Source organism: Pectinophora gossypiella, chromosome 21, assembly GCF_024362695.1.
Source record: "Pectinophora gossypiella chromosome 21, ilPecGoss1.1, whole genome shotgun sequence".
In the NCBI taxonomy this organism is placed as follows: Eukaryota; Metazoa; Arthropoda; class Insecta; order Lepidoptera; family Gelechiidae; genus Pectinophora; species Pectinophora gossypiella.
In genome coordinates this window covers 3,132,496-3,150,812 of record NC_065424.1, presented here as the reverse complement: position 1 = coordinate 3,150,812, position 18,317 = coordinate 3,132,496, and the positions used below count along the sequence as shown (strand labels likewise).

General features: G+C 34.2%; 1 protein-coding gene across 1 annotated transcript in view; it reads left to right on the top strand.

The window, feature by feature from the left end:
- Nucleotides 1-15,237, top strand: part of LOC126376667 (calbindin-32) — a 114,755-nt gene extending 99,518 nt beyond the window's left edge. Inside the window, exons 4-12 of the mRNA XM_050024214.1 lie at nt 1,473-1,562; nt 3,388-3,474; nt 3,920-3,976; nt 4,867-4,950; nt 5,178-5,233; nt 5,956-6,001; nt 10,581-10,637; nt 11,032-11,103; nt 11,410-15,237. Coding sequence (XP_049880171.1) covers nt 1,473-1,562; nt 3,388-3,474; nt 3,920-3,976; nt 4,867-4,950; nt 5,178-5,233; nt 5,956-6,001; nt 10,581-10,637; nt 11,032-11,103; nt 11,410-11,562 — 702 coding nt within the window. The 3' untranslated portion in view covers nt 11,563-15,237. The remainder of the gene's footprint in view (nt 1-1,472; nt 1,563-3,387; nt 3,475-3,919; nt 3,977-4,866; nt 4,951-5,177; nt 5,234-5,955; nt 6,002-10,580; nt 10,638-11,031; nt 11,104-11,409) is intronic.
- The last annotated feature ends 3,080 nt before the right edge of the window (nt 15,238-18,317 follow it).

Genomic DNA, 18,317 nt, shown 5'->3' with positions numbered 1-18,317 from the left:
TGTGCATAAATTTAGGTTCAGTTATAGATAATAGTTGCAGTTATAGTTGCAAATTACGTCTCACTAAATTTTACCTTTGCAGGCATATACACATTTTACACAGGCAATGATATTTCATTTCACACCATATTTCATTATAACATAAGAGAAAGAAAACAATAATAAGAATAATAATAACAATAATAAAAAAAAAACATCAAAAAAATTATTAAAGAATATATACAATGGATAAGTAGGTCTATGAAATAACTATTTAGTTTTCATTCAAAAATTCTTTGACGTCATAAAAACATTTTTGTGCAAGCCATGTCTTAAGAGTAGTTCTAAATTTGTACATATTCATAGTTGTAAATGACTCCGGGAATTTATTGTACAACCGAATACACATGATGAACGAATTTTTTGTGACAAGTTCGAGTCTGCTTACTGGTTTGTGTAATTTATTTCGATACTGTTTGCGTAACGTTCTATTGCTAACTTCAATACTTCCGGTTTATTAGACACGAAAACATGTATGCGGTTTCATTTAATGTTAAACTCCGATGGTCCTCCCCCTTGTCCCGCTTTCCCGGCTCTGTACGCATCAAGCTTAAAACCCGTTGCAGACCTTTCTACTCGAAACGGAACTCCTTTGAAAGTATAAAAAAGAAAAAGTATTTCCGTATTCAGAGAAAATGTTTCAAGTGGACTCCACAGGGACGCAAGTTTAGGTACCTATAACCAGAAACTACGGAGTCATTAAAAACATTAGGACAAAGAAGTTTAAGAGCCGTTAAAACATAAAATGTTCATTTGAGTCTACTGCAGGATTTTTGTAGAGTAAGTACTTTTGTGGTTAGAGGGAAAGAAACAGTTGACTGTCGTGTGTTCTTACGTTAGAGATAATATTCTTTTTCCTATGGTATACGTTGTGAGGTGGGTGGATGACAACCTTAGCAACCCTAGTCTTCTTCTATCGTGTGGGTTGTAAGGTGAATTACCAACCTCATCAACCCTGGTGTCAGGGTTACTATTGAGCCGCCAAAGGCCCCTGACATAGCTCATGTAACGACTACTTACTTACATCAGTAAGTAGTAACCGGGACCAACGGCTTTACGTGCCTTCCGAAGCACGGATCATCTTACTTTTTGGAAAATCAGGTGATCAGCCTGTAATGTCCTAACCAAACTAGGGATCACAAAATGATTTTGTGATATGTCTCCACCGAGGTTCGAACCCAGGACCTCCGGATCGTGAGCCCAACGCTCAACCACTGGACCACGGAGGCCGTGATACCCTAGTATCAGGGTTATTTATTATTTATTATTGAGCTGACTATTATAAATTAAAGAAACGTACAAAAGGTGGCCTTATTGCCAAGGTAGCAATTTCTTCCATGCAACTTTCGGGTGATAATAATAATTATGATATAATTTACCTAAACGACTAGGTACTTACTACTTAAAAAAATAATTGAGTAATATTGTTACAGGCGGTGTCAGATTCCATGCTGGTAGAGCTGAAGGCGTGCTTCATGGAGGCCTATGACGACAACCAGGACGGCAAGATTGACATACGAGAGGTAAACATTTATAATACTAGCATATAATAAGAAATAATACCATGTAGAGAACGGCCACTCTCCGCTCCCCACCAACAACGGCTGATCTAGGTTTACCTCACCCCCCATCGGTCTTACTTTAGCATTCAATCGTATTAAGCGTAAGTGTATTTATTTTTTATATGCACAAGTATTCCCATGCTGCACTATCCCGCTATATTACTTAATATTCAATATCTCCTATACTTAAAGGTTGCCTGGAAGAGATTGCTACTTAGCAATAAGGCCGCCTATTGTACTAATTCTATTTCTCTTTTGTTTTGTATTTTGTTTTTTCCTGTTTGTGCAATAAAGTATTTGTTATGTTGTTATGTTATGTATGAGCGTCAGACAACACACACACAGATGCGCGTGTACAATAAGGTCAATGTGTAGTGTATGTGTAAAAGGGTGTGCGGTGTGATACTAGGTAACCTGTGCTTCGTTAATTTAAGATATTCGATTGACACCAATGTTATTTGAATTGGTTTTCGAATTCATATTTGCATCATAAATGATTATCATGTACTCAGCGGTAAAAACATCGCAATGACTCCCACATAAGCGACCTAACCTCTATTAGGCTGATTTTCCCTTCGCGGGTTGAAAGATCAGACAGGCAATCGCTTCTGTAATAAACCGGACCTATCAAATCTGCTTGCCTGTCAAAACCAAGTAAGATTTAAGTACGTGGAACAATTTATAGAGTTGAACATCGTGCCTTATAAAGAATTAGCTTTGGTTAGAGACAGATGGAATATGTCGCCTCACCGAAGAGCGTGCCTTTTAAGTTAAGGAAGACATCATGTCCCTAGCATTATCCCGCTTTTCACAGGGTTCGCTTACCTAACCTGAAGATTTGACAGGTTCGGTTTTTTACAGAAGCGACTGCCTGTCTGACCTTCCAACCCGCGAAGGGAAAACCAGCCCAATACAGGTTAAGTCACATGCCTTTCAAATGCATTTCTCGGAAATGTGAATTTCCTCACGATGTTTTCCTTCACCGCAGAGCACGTGATAGTCATTTATGATCCAAACATGAATTCGAAAACAAATTCGAGAATCATTGGTTTAGGCCTGTACTGGATTCGAGCCTGCGTCTTCAAAGTGAGAGGCCAGCGTTCTACTAACTGAGCTACCACGGCTGCACTAGACCCTATTACGGAACAAAAAATACGTACCAAACATAGAAGTAGTGTTGTTGTAGCAACTTCGTAATATCCAAATCAGTTAAGCCTTAGTAAGCTTCAACTTCGGAGATATTCAAGCAACGCGACAATGCCTTCGAAACTTGCTCTCAAACTTCACCCTCTAGTTTTAACAACTTTTCTCCACTTGTCCTATATTAGTTCCCTTGATGTTTTTAACGCATATTGATAATATCTTCTATGATTTGTTGAGAAAAACAAACCATTGTTTTCGTGAAGAACGTTGCGAGAATTGACGCCGAATTCGTTTGCAAATAAACACTTCCTTGACAGTGACAGTATTAAGGTTAAGCTTTTTTTATTATAAATAGCAAACTTCTTTTCGTCATCCCATTTGTATAAGATCTTCTTTAGGCATTTCCGGCCAAGTAGTTATGCGACAAATCTACAATAGGTAGGTACACGTCAAAAATAAAATGACCGATTTAGTCCCTAACCTTGATTTATTATGCAGGACAGCCCACTTTTTGCACTTAAGAGAAATGTCGATTTATCACTTCAAGACTCCCATAGATCCACAGACCACTTAGTACATAGTTCTACGGACTATATAAAACTCCATAACCATCCAAAGCTAACGACGCCAATTGTTGTTGCAGTTGGCACAACTCCTGCCTATGGAGGAGAACTTCCTGCTGCTTTTCCGGTTCGACAACCCGCTCGAGTCCAGCGTCGAGTTCATGAAGGTATGAGGCATACTTGTGGTTTATGGTTTATGTAAGTAAGTATGTATTATTTTATAACATAATAGGCAAGCCAAACTCGAAAAGATTTCGTTATACATACAATTAAGTTTCTAAAACTAATTTCCATCCCTTTCTTACACTTACCGTAAATGAAGGACGACACTATTTTTAACTTTGCGCCTGGGAAAAACGGTACATTAATCATACTCGGATAACTAGAACTCTCTCTACATAATCAATAAGCACATCATTACCAGAATCTCCGCGCTTCTTTGGACCTCCAACCTTCAACACCTACGTGACTTCATCACAAAGAAAAAAAAGTTGGATTTCCTCTCATATTTTTGGAGATTTTCGTCGAGATTTCAATGGTGGTGAAGTACCCTCGAGACTCGAAGCCCGGCGGCATTGGCGATTATATTTAGATAAATCAATAATATTTCAGATTTGGCGTGAGTATGACACGGACGGCAGCGGATATATTGAAGCGGACGAATTGAAGGTGAGCTTAGAATATGAAAAAAAAATAAGTTACTAATATACAAAATAAAATCAATATATAAATGTTAAGAATAATAATATACTGTAATGTTGTAGACATTACTAATTATGAATCGCTTGTTTGTCTATTTTCCGTGTGTGTTTCATTAATTCGAATAAGCTACTTATTACTAATAATGGTGCTAATTCCTGTAAATACCATCTAATTTTATTTTAAGTTATATCTGTCATTTTCTTATCCGCCGAAAAGGAAAGGGACGGGTAATCGACAAGCATAAAATTTATGGAACACACGTCAATTTTAAGCACAAATCTAAACCAACCGTCTAAACATTTTACATCAGTCAATAACCCGACACAGTTAAGTAGACAGCACGTCAAACGGATTGCATACCAGCGACGTACCTTTTGATTCGCCCGGGTTATTCATTCATTTACTCATTCTTCCTAAAATTAAGAGCTGTGAATCATCCGTCCCTTTCCTTTTCGACGGATACGAAAATGACGGATATAACCTAAAATAAAATTAGGCGGTGTCTGCAGGAATCGGGGCCAAATATAAGTAAACAATCAAATATTTTCATTAAATTGGTTGAAATAATTTTACGAAATATCATGCGGCGATGCTCAACCACGGCTGCTGAAAAAATAATTCTATCCACTTACATACATATTAATACATAAGATCACGCCTATTGCCCATTGGGGTAGGCAGAAATCACGGAATTTCACTTAACTACGATCCTGATACAACACCTAAACATTCTATCTTACTTAATATTTATTTTTCCTTTATTTAATAAGATTTTCAGAGCGCAATTTCTAAACCTTAAGTCCCCTTTTTGTCATCAATACCAAATTATACTACCCCACTCAATCATTTACTTCCAGAACTTTCTCCGGGATCTATTAAAAGAAGCGAAGAAAATCAACGACGTCTCTGAAGACAAACTCATCGAATATACAGACACAATGGTACGTTTCCATTAAGGACTTTCTCTGTACGAATTTCGCCTTAGTTCTCCATAGTGTTTTTTCAATCAATTGTGCCCTTGCCAAGGTCAATGTTATGTTTATACAATAATACTTGAGACAAAAATAACTAAGAAACTTAAATCAAGTTCTTAGTTCTATTTTTAGTTAATATCTTCGTAATAAATGTTGGAAGAAAGACAATTAATTATTACGCTTCCACTTTTCAGCTACAAGTATTCGACTCAAATAAGGATGGAAGGTTACAGCTCTCCGAAATGGCGAAGTAAGTATCGAAAACCTAAATTAAAAACTGAAAAAATCATGATTGTTTCTATTGAAAATATCGTTTAGAATTAGCCACAAAACTACATAGGTACTTATTTTATTTATTTTATTTTACCTTTTTATTTTTTCTTACCTAAAAAAATTTAAAATGTTCCGCATCTGGCAAAAAATAGACATTTTAATTTCTGCATTTTCTGCTGACTTTTGTAGTTGGATGTTGAAAATTTATGAGCAATTTTAGTGCTTAAGTCAAGCGCTCTAAAAGATTAACAAAAGAATTTAAAACTTTTATATTCTAGCCTTCTCTAGCTAGACAAGAATTTTCCCGCGCAGACAGATAAAAGGTTGTTTTAAAGTCAAATACTTACTTAGGGATCGGCGCGCAATTTATAAATCATTTGCGTCGTTGTAAATGGCATAGGCTCGGCTTCATTCAGCCACGGAAGTTAATAAAGGGCTTCATTTCTGCCCTAATTTCATTATGCTCGGCCCGCTACACCACTCGCTACCTACGTAAGCTATTAACAATGTATTACAACAATATTGGGAACATCCGGTTTCTGTTTGGTTACGTCGTGTTTAAGAAAGTCAATGAAAGTAATTCATTATGAGTATATATTAAGTTAAAAAAGTATATTTTTTTATTATTTTATAGGTTTTTTGCCAAGTGTATTTAGTATATACTAATAAACTATTGTGCTATAAAATGTGTCATTGCAGACTCCTGCCCGTGAAAGAGAACTTCCTCTGCAGACAAGTGTTCAAGGTAAGTGACACTTCCCCGCCAAAACAGCCGCCATCGCGCCACGTCAGCCATTTTGTTTTTATGATGCTGCCCTATTACATGTTATTATTTTATTATGTTGGTTTTCTTCTTGGTATTCTTCTTTAAATATTCTTTAAGTACTTAACTACTTACTTATAGAACTAGAGACAAAGTTTTCATGCCTAAGTAAGTAAGTACCTAATACATTAAATACCCCAAACAAGTAGATTAAAAAGTCTAACTAATAAGATAAGTACTTATATTGTTCTACCAATGGCACATGAATATATTTTTTTATTGACCCCGCAATAAAACAACGTAATTTTAAAAAACTTACAAAACATTTTCTTCATCATAACTCAGACAACATAAAGAAAATAAGCTAGTCTTTATGACCGGGCAAATCAAACAGTATGACTGGTACAATTTTGATAGAATAATCAATACGTAATCGGGCAGCAATTCATCATTCACATCTCGAATGGAGACATCGCGTGCTGAGCGCACAGTGGTCCGTGTCCCGGCTAGGTGGTCAAAATCAGCAATTACTAAATAAATGATCCTGCTTACTATGAACTACAAAATATTATTTCACTTACAATATAATTATAATTTACTATAAGTACTTATTTATTTAGTTGATAGTGATAATTGATGAATACAAAAATAAAAAGATCGGAGAAAGGGAGTTCTTAAAAAAATACGGTTGGGTCGACAGGAATCTAGTGGTACTTAGACGATATTGACAGGAAAGTGCACCATCTTAATTCATTCTCAATTTATTACAATTGTCAAAAATAATGTTTTCATGAATAATCCTTGTCGCTCTATATGTCCCTACCGATTTTGACAAATGCTATCAAATACCTAGTATAAGGGAATACTATCTGCTTCGTAAATGCCTTCGTACGAGTGAGAGCCCTCAGCGCTCCCCATTTGTCCGGCCAAGTAGTGCATGCTATATGCGAAAAATCTACAATAAGTCACATCAAAAAATAAACTGTACTGCTACCTCAATAACGATAAATAAAAAAACAAAATCCTGAATTTTGACCACCGAGCTTATGACTGTGAAACACTGGGCGGCATGACCGGAATATTTCAGTTTGAATATTATCCAAGAGCCGATCATGAAGAAAAGATTTCATGTAATTTTTTACAACGAATAACGGCTTTACACAGACGGACACCGATTTTATACATAATTACCTAGTAGGCATTATATTGAGAATTTCCATAATCATTCCTAAAATGATTCCAAGAATTTTGAAATATTGATTTAAGTAACAATATAAAATGTCTTTGAATTGAAATTTACCTATTTATTTATTTCGAGTTATTTGGAAATATTTTTTTATATTATCACTTGTAAAAAAAAAACATGTCGTTGTACTTTATTATAAATTGCACACTTTCGCCCGTCAGTGATGAATTTCATCATAATATTAAGTATATTATTTTAAGGTAGAGTGAAAGTAGCTTCATGTTCAAAATATACAAGCAAAATAGCAATATAAAAAACATTTCATAGATATTTATTTGTTCTAGATATATTTATTCCATTCATTATTGTTCACCTCACTGTTCACGTCTATCGCTTTCATTATTTAATAATAGTTTTCTTTTTAAATCCATATGTTAATATTATGAAACAAAAACCCTGTTAAAAAATAAAAAGAACATTTAAAGTTAGAATTGGAACAGATTATTCGAACACAACCATCAATTTACAAAACAAAAAGAGACACCGACAAATCTTTCAATTTGTTTGAAAGTTTCTTTTAATGTAAGACAGGGCTTTTGGTTCGAAGAAAATCTAGTGGGAGCGCATTAATTTTAGTACTTTCTTTGCTTTGGTTTGTACACATATTAATAAATAAAAGGCACTTTGAGCACAGTATTGTGTTTTGTACATATTTATATTATCACCGATACAATATAATAGTACCTACAATCATACATATAAAACACTACAACATATATCTACATTATTCAAAACATGTTTTATATACATATATATATATCTACCTATTGCATAATTTTATGTAACTACATACATTCTCATCATATCATACCACACACATTTCAAAATGTAATTTAAGATAGTAAGTAGGTAACATCTATATTTAAGTATACTTAATCACAATAATCTTTATCTAAGGCGTCTATATCAAACTGTCCTTTTTACTAAACTTTGAGTAAACGTCGACATTTCAATAACACATCATACCTTCTAATAGTTCCATCAACATTCCTTGACAATAAGTGAATCGAGATTTAGACTTTTTTAGACTCTGCACTCTACATACGAGAAAGACTATATACATACTTAATACTAAAAGCTACCAAATCGAGTGTAAATACTATACGTCTACATAATTGACTACTTGACCGTTGTAACAAAATATGAAATATGTCGCAGAATGTGGTAGCTTATCATTTAATAATAATTATCCAATATTTTAAATAATTAAGATAATATTTAAATATTTAATTTTTTCAAAATAAGAATACTATTTTTTTATCTGTGTATTACAAAGCTCGAAACACGGGAGCAACTGTTTTCGCACGAAATTTGTTTTTTTTTTTTAATTTATTGCGGTCCTGGTTACTGGACCATTGGCCGAAAAGTGAGTAGTACTTAAATAACAAATGATGAAATTAATTATAAAAAACTGGACTACTAATAAAGAACTTTAAAAAATATACAGATCAAGAGAGAAGACGAAAATGCGTTTTTTTTTCTATTATATAAAGCTTTTTCGTGAAAATAAAATATTTTAAGAGCTATAAAATAAGCAATTGTAAAGTTTATAATACTTATCCGAAAACTGTCAAGAAGCCAATTTACACTCTTAGTTTAGCCCTTGTCTAGATTTTTTACATTTTCTACATTTTTAGTGTACATGAATAGGGACTGCTTTGTCATACCACGAAGTATTTTAAAGGTTATTTTTTTAAAGAAAAAATCTCACTTAGGCCATGGGATATCATATTCTAACCCACGTGTCATCTCGTCATATCTGGACAAGGGTTTCATCACTGTATACTTTGGTCATATAATATGATCGAAGGCCGTATAGAACATTGCCTATGTTACTTTTGTATAAATAAAGTTGATGGATGGTAATGTAACTAACCGTAACCTGTCCAATACTCTGTATACTGACAAAATATACAGCATGTGGTTTGTTTGTTTGTTTGCCTGTCTTCTGCCTGTCCTAACACTACGCTTGTGTCCCGCACCGCACTAGGAGGGCATTGAGGTGAGTCCTCAGTTACTTCTCATTATGATACACTGTGTAACGTAACCATAGGTCTGTAAAACATAAAATTAGTCCAGCGCGGCCCCCGAGCCGCGCGCGCCGCGTATTGTATCTAACATTTGACCAATAGACGCAGCGTATGCTATCTACCTGGATAGACGTCGTACGACTATTGGACGAAGCCCTCGATAAAATTCGCGCCGCGCGCGCCTTTGCCTTGCCGCGAGAGCGTAGTCCTGTAATCGTGTCTATAGTGTAATCCTAAACACATCTTCTTAAACTTAAGGAAATTATTGAGAGTCATAACATAACAGAAAACTGTAACCTTTATACAACTGCATACATTTTGTTGGGAGCGAAACTATGGTGGTGCCTCTATGGTGCCCTAATGATATAGGGCCCTAAGAAGTTTAGTTGCTGAAGATAATGTAGCCAGCGCAATGGAAATCTCCATACACAGAACATTTATCAACATTTTAAATGATTGTAAATTCAAGAACTACAATACTATTATTCCATCCAAGCTAAGTTTATTTTAGCTTTGAAATGTTTTAGATCACCGTTAAATGTTTATAGAGTTTTCAACTTGATAAGTTTGGAATCTTACGTTTTCGACCTTAAGACAGTTAGTTGCGCTACCATTTTGGAAAAGATAACCGTCGAAAATAAGTTACATGCTGGGCGCCATTTTCATTATTATTAAAATAATTCATAATCATGTTTAGTTATTTTGTAATCGTCAGTGTATCATTAATGAGAAGTGAACCATATCTTTGTTAAATCTTAATAAATAATAAATGAAAAATATAAACAAAATTAAATTTTCTTTACTAAAACTAAAATATACAAAATATAAATTGAATATTAATTTTATTAAGTAGCCTTAGATTTAGTTTTAGCTTGGACTATGATAATTAGTTTTAGTGTTTCATTTTTTTTCAAATGTTTATTTGATTTTTTTATCTACTTGCTGTAAATAACACTTATAACTCTAAAATTGTCTTTAAATAGGAACAGTACTTACCAAATAATTGCATAAATTGTAACACATAACACAAATTGTAATATTAAGAACGACGATGCACTAATTCCTGTATAATCTATGTCTACACAAGCCTGTGTGTCTGTTTTAAATTATCCATGAAATGTATGTACCTTTACACAAACATATGAAACGTACTTACATCGAACATTGCAATAAACTCACAAAACTACTTAACATACAATATAATAGCCATCGAGTCACAGAACTAAAATGGCGCCCAATGAGGGGCCGAAATATGACTAAATAAATAATCCGATTTATTTTACAGGGTGCAACGAAATTAACAAAAGATGATATCGAAAGGGTGTTTTCACTGTATGATAGGGTAAGTAAACTTGGTATAGAATAAGACTGCAGTGCAATGGCAATGTTGATTGATGATAATTATGGTAGATTAGACCTATAATGCACGGACCTTAATTAATCAGTAGGTGTCGACTCCAAAGTTGAGACATAGAATTTCGCAAAAAAATATCTGTTCTACTTTTTTCGTAAAATAAGTACCTATAATGAAGCAAGATCGGGTTAGTTATATTACAGGTACCATTTATATGTACTTAACTCAAAAAACGGATCGATGCATATATGGTCTTTGATTTTTTCGAATTCTCGCTAAATAACTATGAGATCGCCTCAAACAAACAAGTACACATACATAAACATGAACATAATTAAATTAAAAATAAAGTAAAATCTAATATTTTTTTCTCTATTTGCAGGATAACAACGGATCCATTGAAAACGAAGAACTCCGTGGATTTCTAAAAGATCTTTTGGAATTAGTTAAAAAGGTTAGTATTTAGCGCGTCTATACGTAGAATTAAAAGATAAAAATATATTCTGATCGATAACTAAAGCATTCTATCTACGTAGCTATGGAAAGCGGGCTCGGGGTTTTGTGTGAAATCGCAAATACCTAAATCCCGCGCCCCAGCCCGCTTGTCCCCATTTCCAACCTCTATGTGTAGCAAGCTTTACTGATTGTCACTGGTTGAATCTATATGTAGGTACTTAACTCAAGTTGTCTCTAATCTCTATTACTAATACCAATCTACCGATAATTAACATTAAAATCACAAATGTTTCACGTTTTTCAGGACTACGACGCACAAGACCTCCTGGAGTTCGAAGAGACCATCCTGCAAGGCGTCGAATACAACAGCGACGGTAAAATAAACCGTAAACAACTGACTATGATACTCTTAGCCCTCGCGAAACATCATCAAGAGGAAGAGGTCTCCACACCATAGGGTGTAACCGAACGCACCGACACTCCGTCCCGATATCTATCCGAACGAATTTCCCGCGCGAATGGCATTAATTTTTTCTCGAGTCTGGTAGATATTTGATTTTCGAATACCTGGCTCAAAAAATTGAATTAAAAATATTTTTATTTCTTTTAAGTGCTTTGACTTAGATAATTGAAAAGAGATTATATTTATACTAACTTTTGTTCGAATTTCGGATTACGAAAAGTGTGCGAAAAGCTCTACAACCTCAAAAATGACTCAAGAATAGGTGAAATAATGTAGAACGACTTTTTTTTCTAAAATGTTATTTGTACGACACGACATAAGTCACATTTTGTCCACTTCCTACGAAAACATAACAACAATAAATGAGTACTTAAAGTTTTATTTCCTATGACAATAATAAAAATTGTGCATCATGGTATCCACTTACTAAAATTAGTTAGATCTTATCTATTTAAAAAAAAAGTATGGAAAACCTCTTAATCGGTTGAACATTTATTATAATCTTCGGCTAATGCAGTAGTGAAAATTCTTCTAAATCAACTTCTTAAAGTCTATCTAAGCCAAATCAAATGCCAAAATATTTTTAATAGTAGCGATTCAATATGACACAGTTTCTGATTGAATATTTATTCAACATTTTGAGTCATTATAAACTGACTCGACTCCTACTACTGTTCTTTGCTATTCTCTTTTACGCTATAAATATCTTCTTCATAATATTTTGAGCCAACACGTAAATGACAAAAACAAACAAATACATTAACAAATAAATTAACAGCTTTCGACGCTTTCGTCTCTCAGCAATTAGACGTTGTATTTTACTTTTTTCGGATTCATAACGTTCGTTTCACTTTTTTCTTCTATTATCCACTGGTTCTAACTGCGATAAATACGATTTATTTCTATTAAGTACGTAAATTATTATCGAATTTAAAAAAACTAAAATATTCTATCAGAAACTGCAGTGTCACATACTTTCATAGGTAGAAGACTCTTGTAGAATCTATAGTAGATTAGAGCTCTATATCAAAGTAGACAATCTCTACATATCTTTCCATAATTCATTATAATTTATTTTCGACAGAAAATCAAAGAAGAAAAATCTTATCAGAAAATAAATATCCAAAAATATATATTTTTTGAAACAAAATTACAATTATAATGCAATTTTAAGGTAACATGACTCCTGTACCATACAGGTACTTACCCGTAATTGAACTATCAAATTATCAAAGAAATTTCAAAACCAAAATGCCTTTCCTCGACACCATTAGGTACCTATAGAAAATTAGACTTTATAGAAAATTCATACATATTTTCCTACTTCCTATTATCCCTCGTCTAATTCTTGCACTAAATCTTAAAATCGGTGTTATATTTAGCTTTAAAATGTATAAATGTCTGCTTAAAAGTGTGGAAAATATATGAAAGTACTTAGATGCACGAACATTTTTGTGGAAATCCTCTTTGGCTCGTATTCCTGCCTGATATCATGTTGTTTTAAAGAAAAGGACGAAATGTATGTGATTCCGTGTAGGTTAATTAACAAACAAGCCAGATTAATAAAATGCAAACGCAAGTCCTTTAATTATATTACGGAAAATACGGAACCTTGAAAATAAGGATTTTAACGCAAACGGCTCCATTTTCTTTTTTCTAACTAGGTAAGTAAGTACTTACTTGTTTATCTTACTTACTTAATCGAGGCTAGGAATACGACTCAAAAAATCCTATTTAAGTAATTTAATTGTTAAATGTTAATATAATTTTATAAGCGATGTCTGTCTATTTTGTGTGCCATCTCGCATAGCAACCCCTTAAGTGTTATTTTATAGATAAAATCGATAAATAGTGCTGTAGTATTAGTTATAAAACAAATGTGATGTTTTTTAACGATCGAATATATTTTAAATATTGGGTAACAGTATTATATAAGTGGATTATAAAACTTGTTTGTGAGGTGTAACAAGATGTTCTATATCTGGTTGTTTAGTACATTCATCAAAGGCATCAGTTTTTCTGTTCATAATCACATTACCTAGATTTGTGGGTTGCCGCTGCGCAAACGTAGGACTTTTGCGGACCGACAAAAAATGTCTGCCACAATAGAACTACTTATGTAATTTGCTTCTATAACACACCATTTGGAACGTAATGTACACCCAAATGTTCCTGTATATCCTGTAGGATATATTTGCTGTATTATTTCATAAAAAAGAATAGAATAGAATAATGTTTATTTATCAAAAAACTTAAACAACATTACTGGCGGACCCCGCACTAGGGAGACCCTGTATCGCGGAGGTCCTGAACATTTATTATTACCACACACTTTTAAATAAACCGGCGAGCTAGCCTTTCATAAAAGTACTGTTATAACATTTTAATGTACAATTTAGAATTATTCGGATATTATCACACGTTTTAGCCTTCACTCCTTTTACCTTCAGGTTTTATTTGTTTATACATGCCAGGAACATAGATTTCTTCTAGGGTAGACAGAACCACATGATACCTTACATCAACTTGGAACACAATCTTCTTTAAACAACCTCTATGGGCATTTTGTTAACCCTATATGAAGTATGAATGGATATTCTATATTCTGTGTTGTGACGAATACCTAGTTAGCTTTAACGTGAGTTACCTACGGTTGAAACAAATGTATAAAATGCACAAAACGCCAAGATGTCTATTTAAAAGTATTTTAAAAATGTATTTTACGAGTATAATTCTTGTCAAAACTTTATGTCTGAATAGAACAACATACCAAAAAAAAAAATGATTGTTGTTGGTGGAGTACGCACTATGAAAGAAGTCCCGCGGATTTTAATATTACCTACTAATTGACAAGTCATAATAATTATAAGCAGACACTGCGATACTAGCGCCATGGCCGCGGGACTCCTTTTTTGGTACGAACTTTACACAAAACCGAGAAAGAAGGGCAGACCTAGTTTAAAAAGATCAAATGTGAGCAATTTAAAACAATGTTTGATAAATAATATTCTGTCAAAAAGTTTTGAGCAGTCTCTTTTAAGTATACCAATAAAAGTATAAAGTTCAGTTTTATTACACTTTAGTAATTACATTTACGTATGTAATTACCTTCTAAATAGGTATAAAGCTTTTAAAAACATGCAGTTTTTAATGTCCGAACTAATGAAATTGGCTAATACAAATACCATACGTCAGTAACTATTATTAAAGTACCTATTTTGTTATTGAAGTTGAAAGTTATAAAACGATTCACATTTTTAACCGATTTACTTACTTACTTATTTGCGCAAGTTAAACAAAAGTTTGTCATAATTTGCCAAATCAGACACCAAATTAGTAGATTTAAATAATTAAAATGTCTATGTAACAGTAAGTGTAACAGGAAGCACACGTAACAATTTCAGAAATAATTACTTATTTTAATACAATGTACTTACTAAAAAAAATATTCGGTGCAAACTTCCGTCAGTTTTTTTTTTACTTTAGTTTATTTTTAATTAAGTGCTGATACATAGATATTTCAAATAACATATTTATTAAGTATTTGTGTTAGATGATTTGTTTATACAAAATATAATTTATGTAAGTTGAAGTATTGTAAGTTGCTCCCAATGCCTGGCACTATGTGTTGAACATGACGATATTTGTTATAAAATGTTTATATTTGTACTTGTTTTTCTCATTCGTCCCTTATACTTGGAAGCCTGAAAACCCCGTGAACTCTTTCCCGACCTTTATAATAAAAAAAAAATCAATACCTGGGTGGTTAAAAAGGCCACATCGAAGCAATTCATCTAGAAAAGCAATATTGCAATTTGACATTTGCGCATGTAAAAGTAAGTGAGCAATGCAAACCAATGTCAAATAGCATTATATTGCTTTTTTAGACGAATTGCTTCGATGTGGCCTTTTTAAACCTCCTGCTTATTATTTACTCTAAAGAGTAAACTACGCGCCAAGAAAGTCCCGCGGAATTGGGTCGTGTACTAGGTTCAAGATAAATTATTAAATTCTGATTACTAAATAAAGACACATCTAAAAGTAACGAAAAACGTTTTCTTTTTTCAATTTTACTCATGTTTGAATTTTAAACAAGAAAAACGTAATAATAAGACGGACAATTTATCACGTTTTTCTATGACGTCACAATGTGCTTTTTCAAACAAATTCTATAGTAATTTCGTGTTTTGACGTTTAGTAAAAAGTAACTGATTTGACTAGTTGGAAACTAGCCTATTACATGGAACTAAATGACAAGTCATAATAATGAGGGACTTTCCGAATACCCCAAAAACAATATAGATGGCGTTGTACAGATTTAACGTGATAATTACCTATTTTCTCATTACTCAAGTATATAGAACTATTTATATATTATATATTTTAGAATATTACTATTCTAAAGTACAATGTAATGGCAGCGGCATACATAAAAATAATTGTTGCTTGATATTTGGTTAATACAAAATTGTTTCATGCGGAAAGCCACGGGAGCTCCGTGGTTCCTTCGCAATGAAAATCTGCACATTGACCTAGGTCTGCCAACCATTGCCCAATGGCTCAAATTAGCTTCAAAACGGTTTTTCGTTTCTGCTCCGCACCACCCAAATCCCACGGTAGTTGCGGCTTCCGAATACATCCCGCTTAGGGACGGTAATTCCCTATTTGTTTTTTTTCCGGCCATGTAGTTAATGCCGTCTACGGCAAATCTACAATAAGCACATCAAAAAAAAAGGTTGAGATTTGGATCAAATATGGTACCTACATTACGTACTTCTCTTTAGTTTGATCAGAATAATAGTGGATGGAAGATATGTTGTGCCTGGGTGTAATAACAAGGGTCATCATTTATAAGTACCCAAAAACAAAGACAAAAGATTCATATATTATGTTATGGCTGTTGTTCATGAAATTAGAAGGTTAAACAAAGGCATCTATTAACAGTGCCATCTATTTTTTTTTTTTGTGGAACGTAGCCTAGAAAGTCGCTCATTTTAAGCGGATACTGCGACGCCAGCACCGCCGTCATAGGACTTCTTTCGCGGCGCGTACTTTAAAAGTCTAGCAAGCTTGTCTATGCGTCATAATATCCAGATGAGATCCAGATGCTCACGTAGCCAGCGTGGTAGATCGAAGGCGTAAATGATATGCCATACAAGACCCAGGATTGAGCCCCTTGGCCTGGCACTCCTCTAAGGAACGGTCTGTTTCGACACCACGCCAATTCTCAGAAAGCAGAAAGCTCACCAATCTAGTCCAGTAATTTTCCTCGTATTCCAATTTCTGTATGTATTTTTTCCGTGTTTACTTTGATATTTATATTTTTAATTGAGGATCTTTATCATATCGATAGGTACACTATAAGCTAATAAGTAAAGACGGGTATGACGGGAACCATACTTAGATTGATTTCAGTGACTCTACCTACTCTGATAGGGATAAAGGTCATATGTATAGTAAAGGTGCACCTCCCTATATGGATTTGGTTTTGGTCGAGTGGGTCTTGGAACACCGGAAGTACATACATACATACATCAACAGCCTATATACGTCCCACTGCTGGGCACAAGCCTCCCCTCAATCAACCGGAGGGGGTATGGAGCATACTCCACCACACTGCTCCTATGTGGGTTGGTGGAGGTGTTTTTACGGCTAATAGGCAGGACCAACGGCTTAACGTGCTCTCCGAGGCACGGAGTCATCTTACTTTTTCGGACAATCGGGTTTAAGCCTGAAAAGTCCTTACCAAACAAAGGATCACAAAGTGATTTCGACAATATCCCCACCGGGCCCCGGAATCCGGAATCCATCGGAACCCGGACCTCCAGATCGTGAGCCTAACGCTCTAACCACTAGACCACGGAGGCTGTTAACACCGGAAGTATTTTTTTTTATTTGGTTTTCTCCGAAGGGTAACGCTAAGGGAACTATGCCTGTACAGCCAAATCTTACGTATTTTTTAAATGATGATTAATGAAATGATGAAAGGTGATGACAATGAAAGATGAAACCGAACCCCAAACGAATTAACTCAAAAGTCTGCATATATTTTGAAGTCGCTTCTTGGCGCGAAGCGAAAATAGATAGGTACACTTTGTTTATTGAATATTCCGATATAATAACACTATCGCGAATGTTTTCCATGTAACTTTATGCGATCATTAACCACAAAAAACCTCTTCATATTAATAATTACGTAGATTATTCAATGAAGAAAGCAACCATGTCGTTCAAGTTCCCGCCAAAACGAGACACCGGAAGTCAATATCTAATAATACCGCAAAACTAAATTATATCCTATTTTCTTTTTGTCTTTTTGCAAATCGCATATGTCGCCAACATAGAGATAGGAAATTATATGTCTATGGTCGCCAACGAAGGATCTTGGAAGGGTCTCATAACCGGATATCCAGGTGACCATAGCTATTTCTGTTTTGGTTTTCCCCGAAGGGTAAGGCAAAGGGAACTATGCCCATACAGCCATATCTGACGTATTTATTTTTCTTGATGATTGATGAAAGGTGATGATGATGAAGTAACCGGATATCCAGGTGACCATAGCTAATAACAGCGTTTTACCTTACAATAAAACGCTTATTAACTACTTACCTCATTCGAAGCCTAAAATAATGAGAGAGGCAACTCGATTTTTCGATGTTGTGGCGGAAACAGTGTCTAAACGTGTTCCAATTCCTATGACAACAGCCTGATCTTTATTTCCATTGGCTGTTGTTACCTTCTAAAACTAG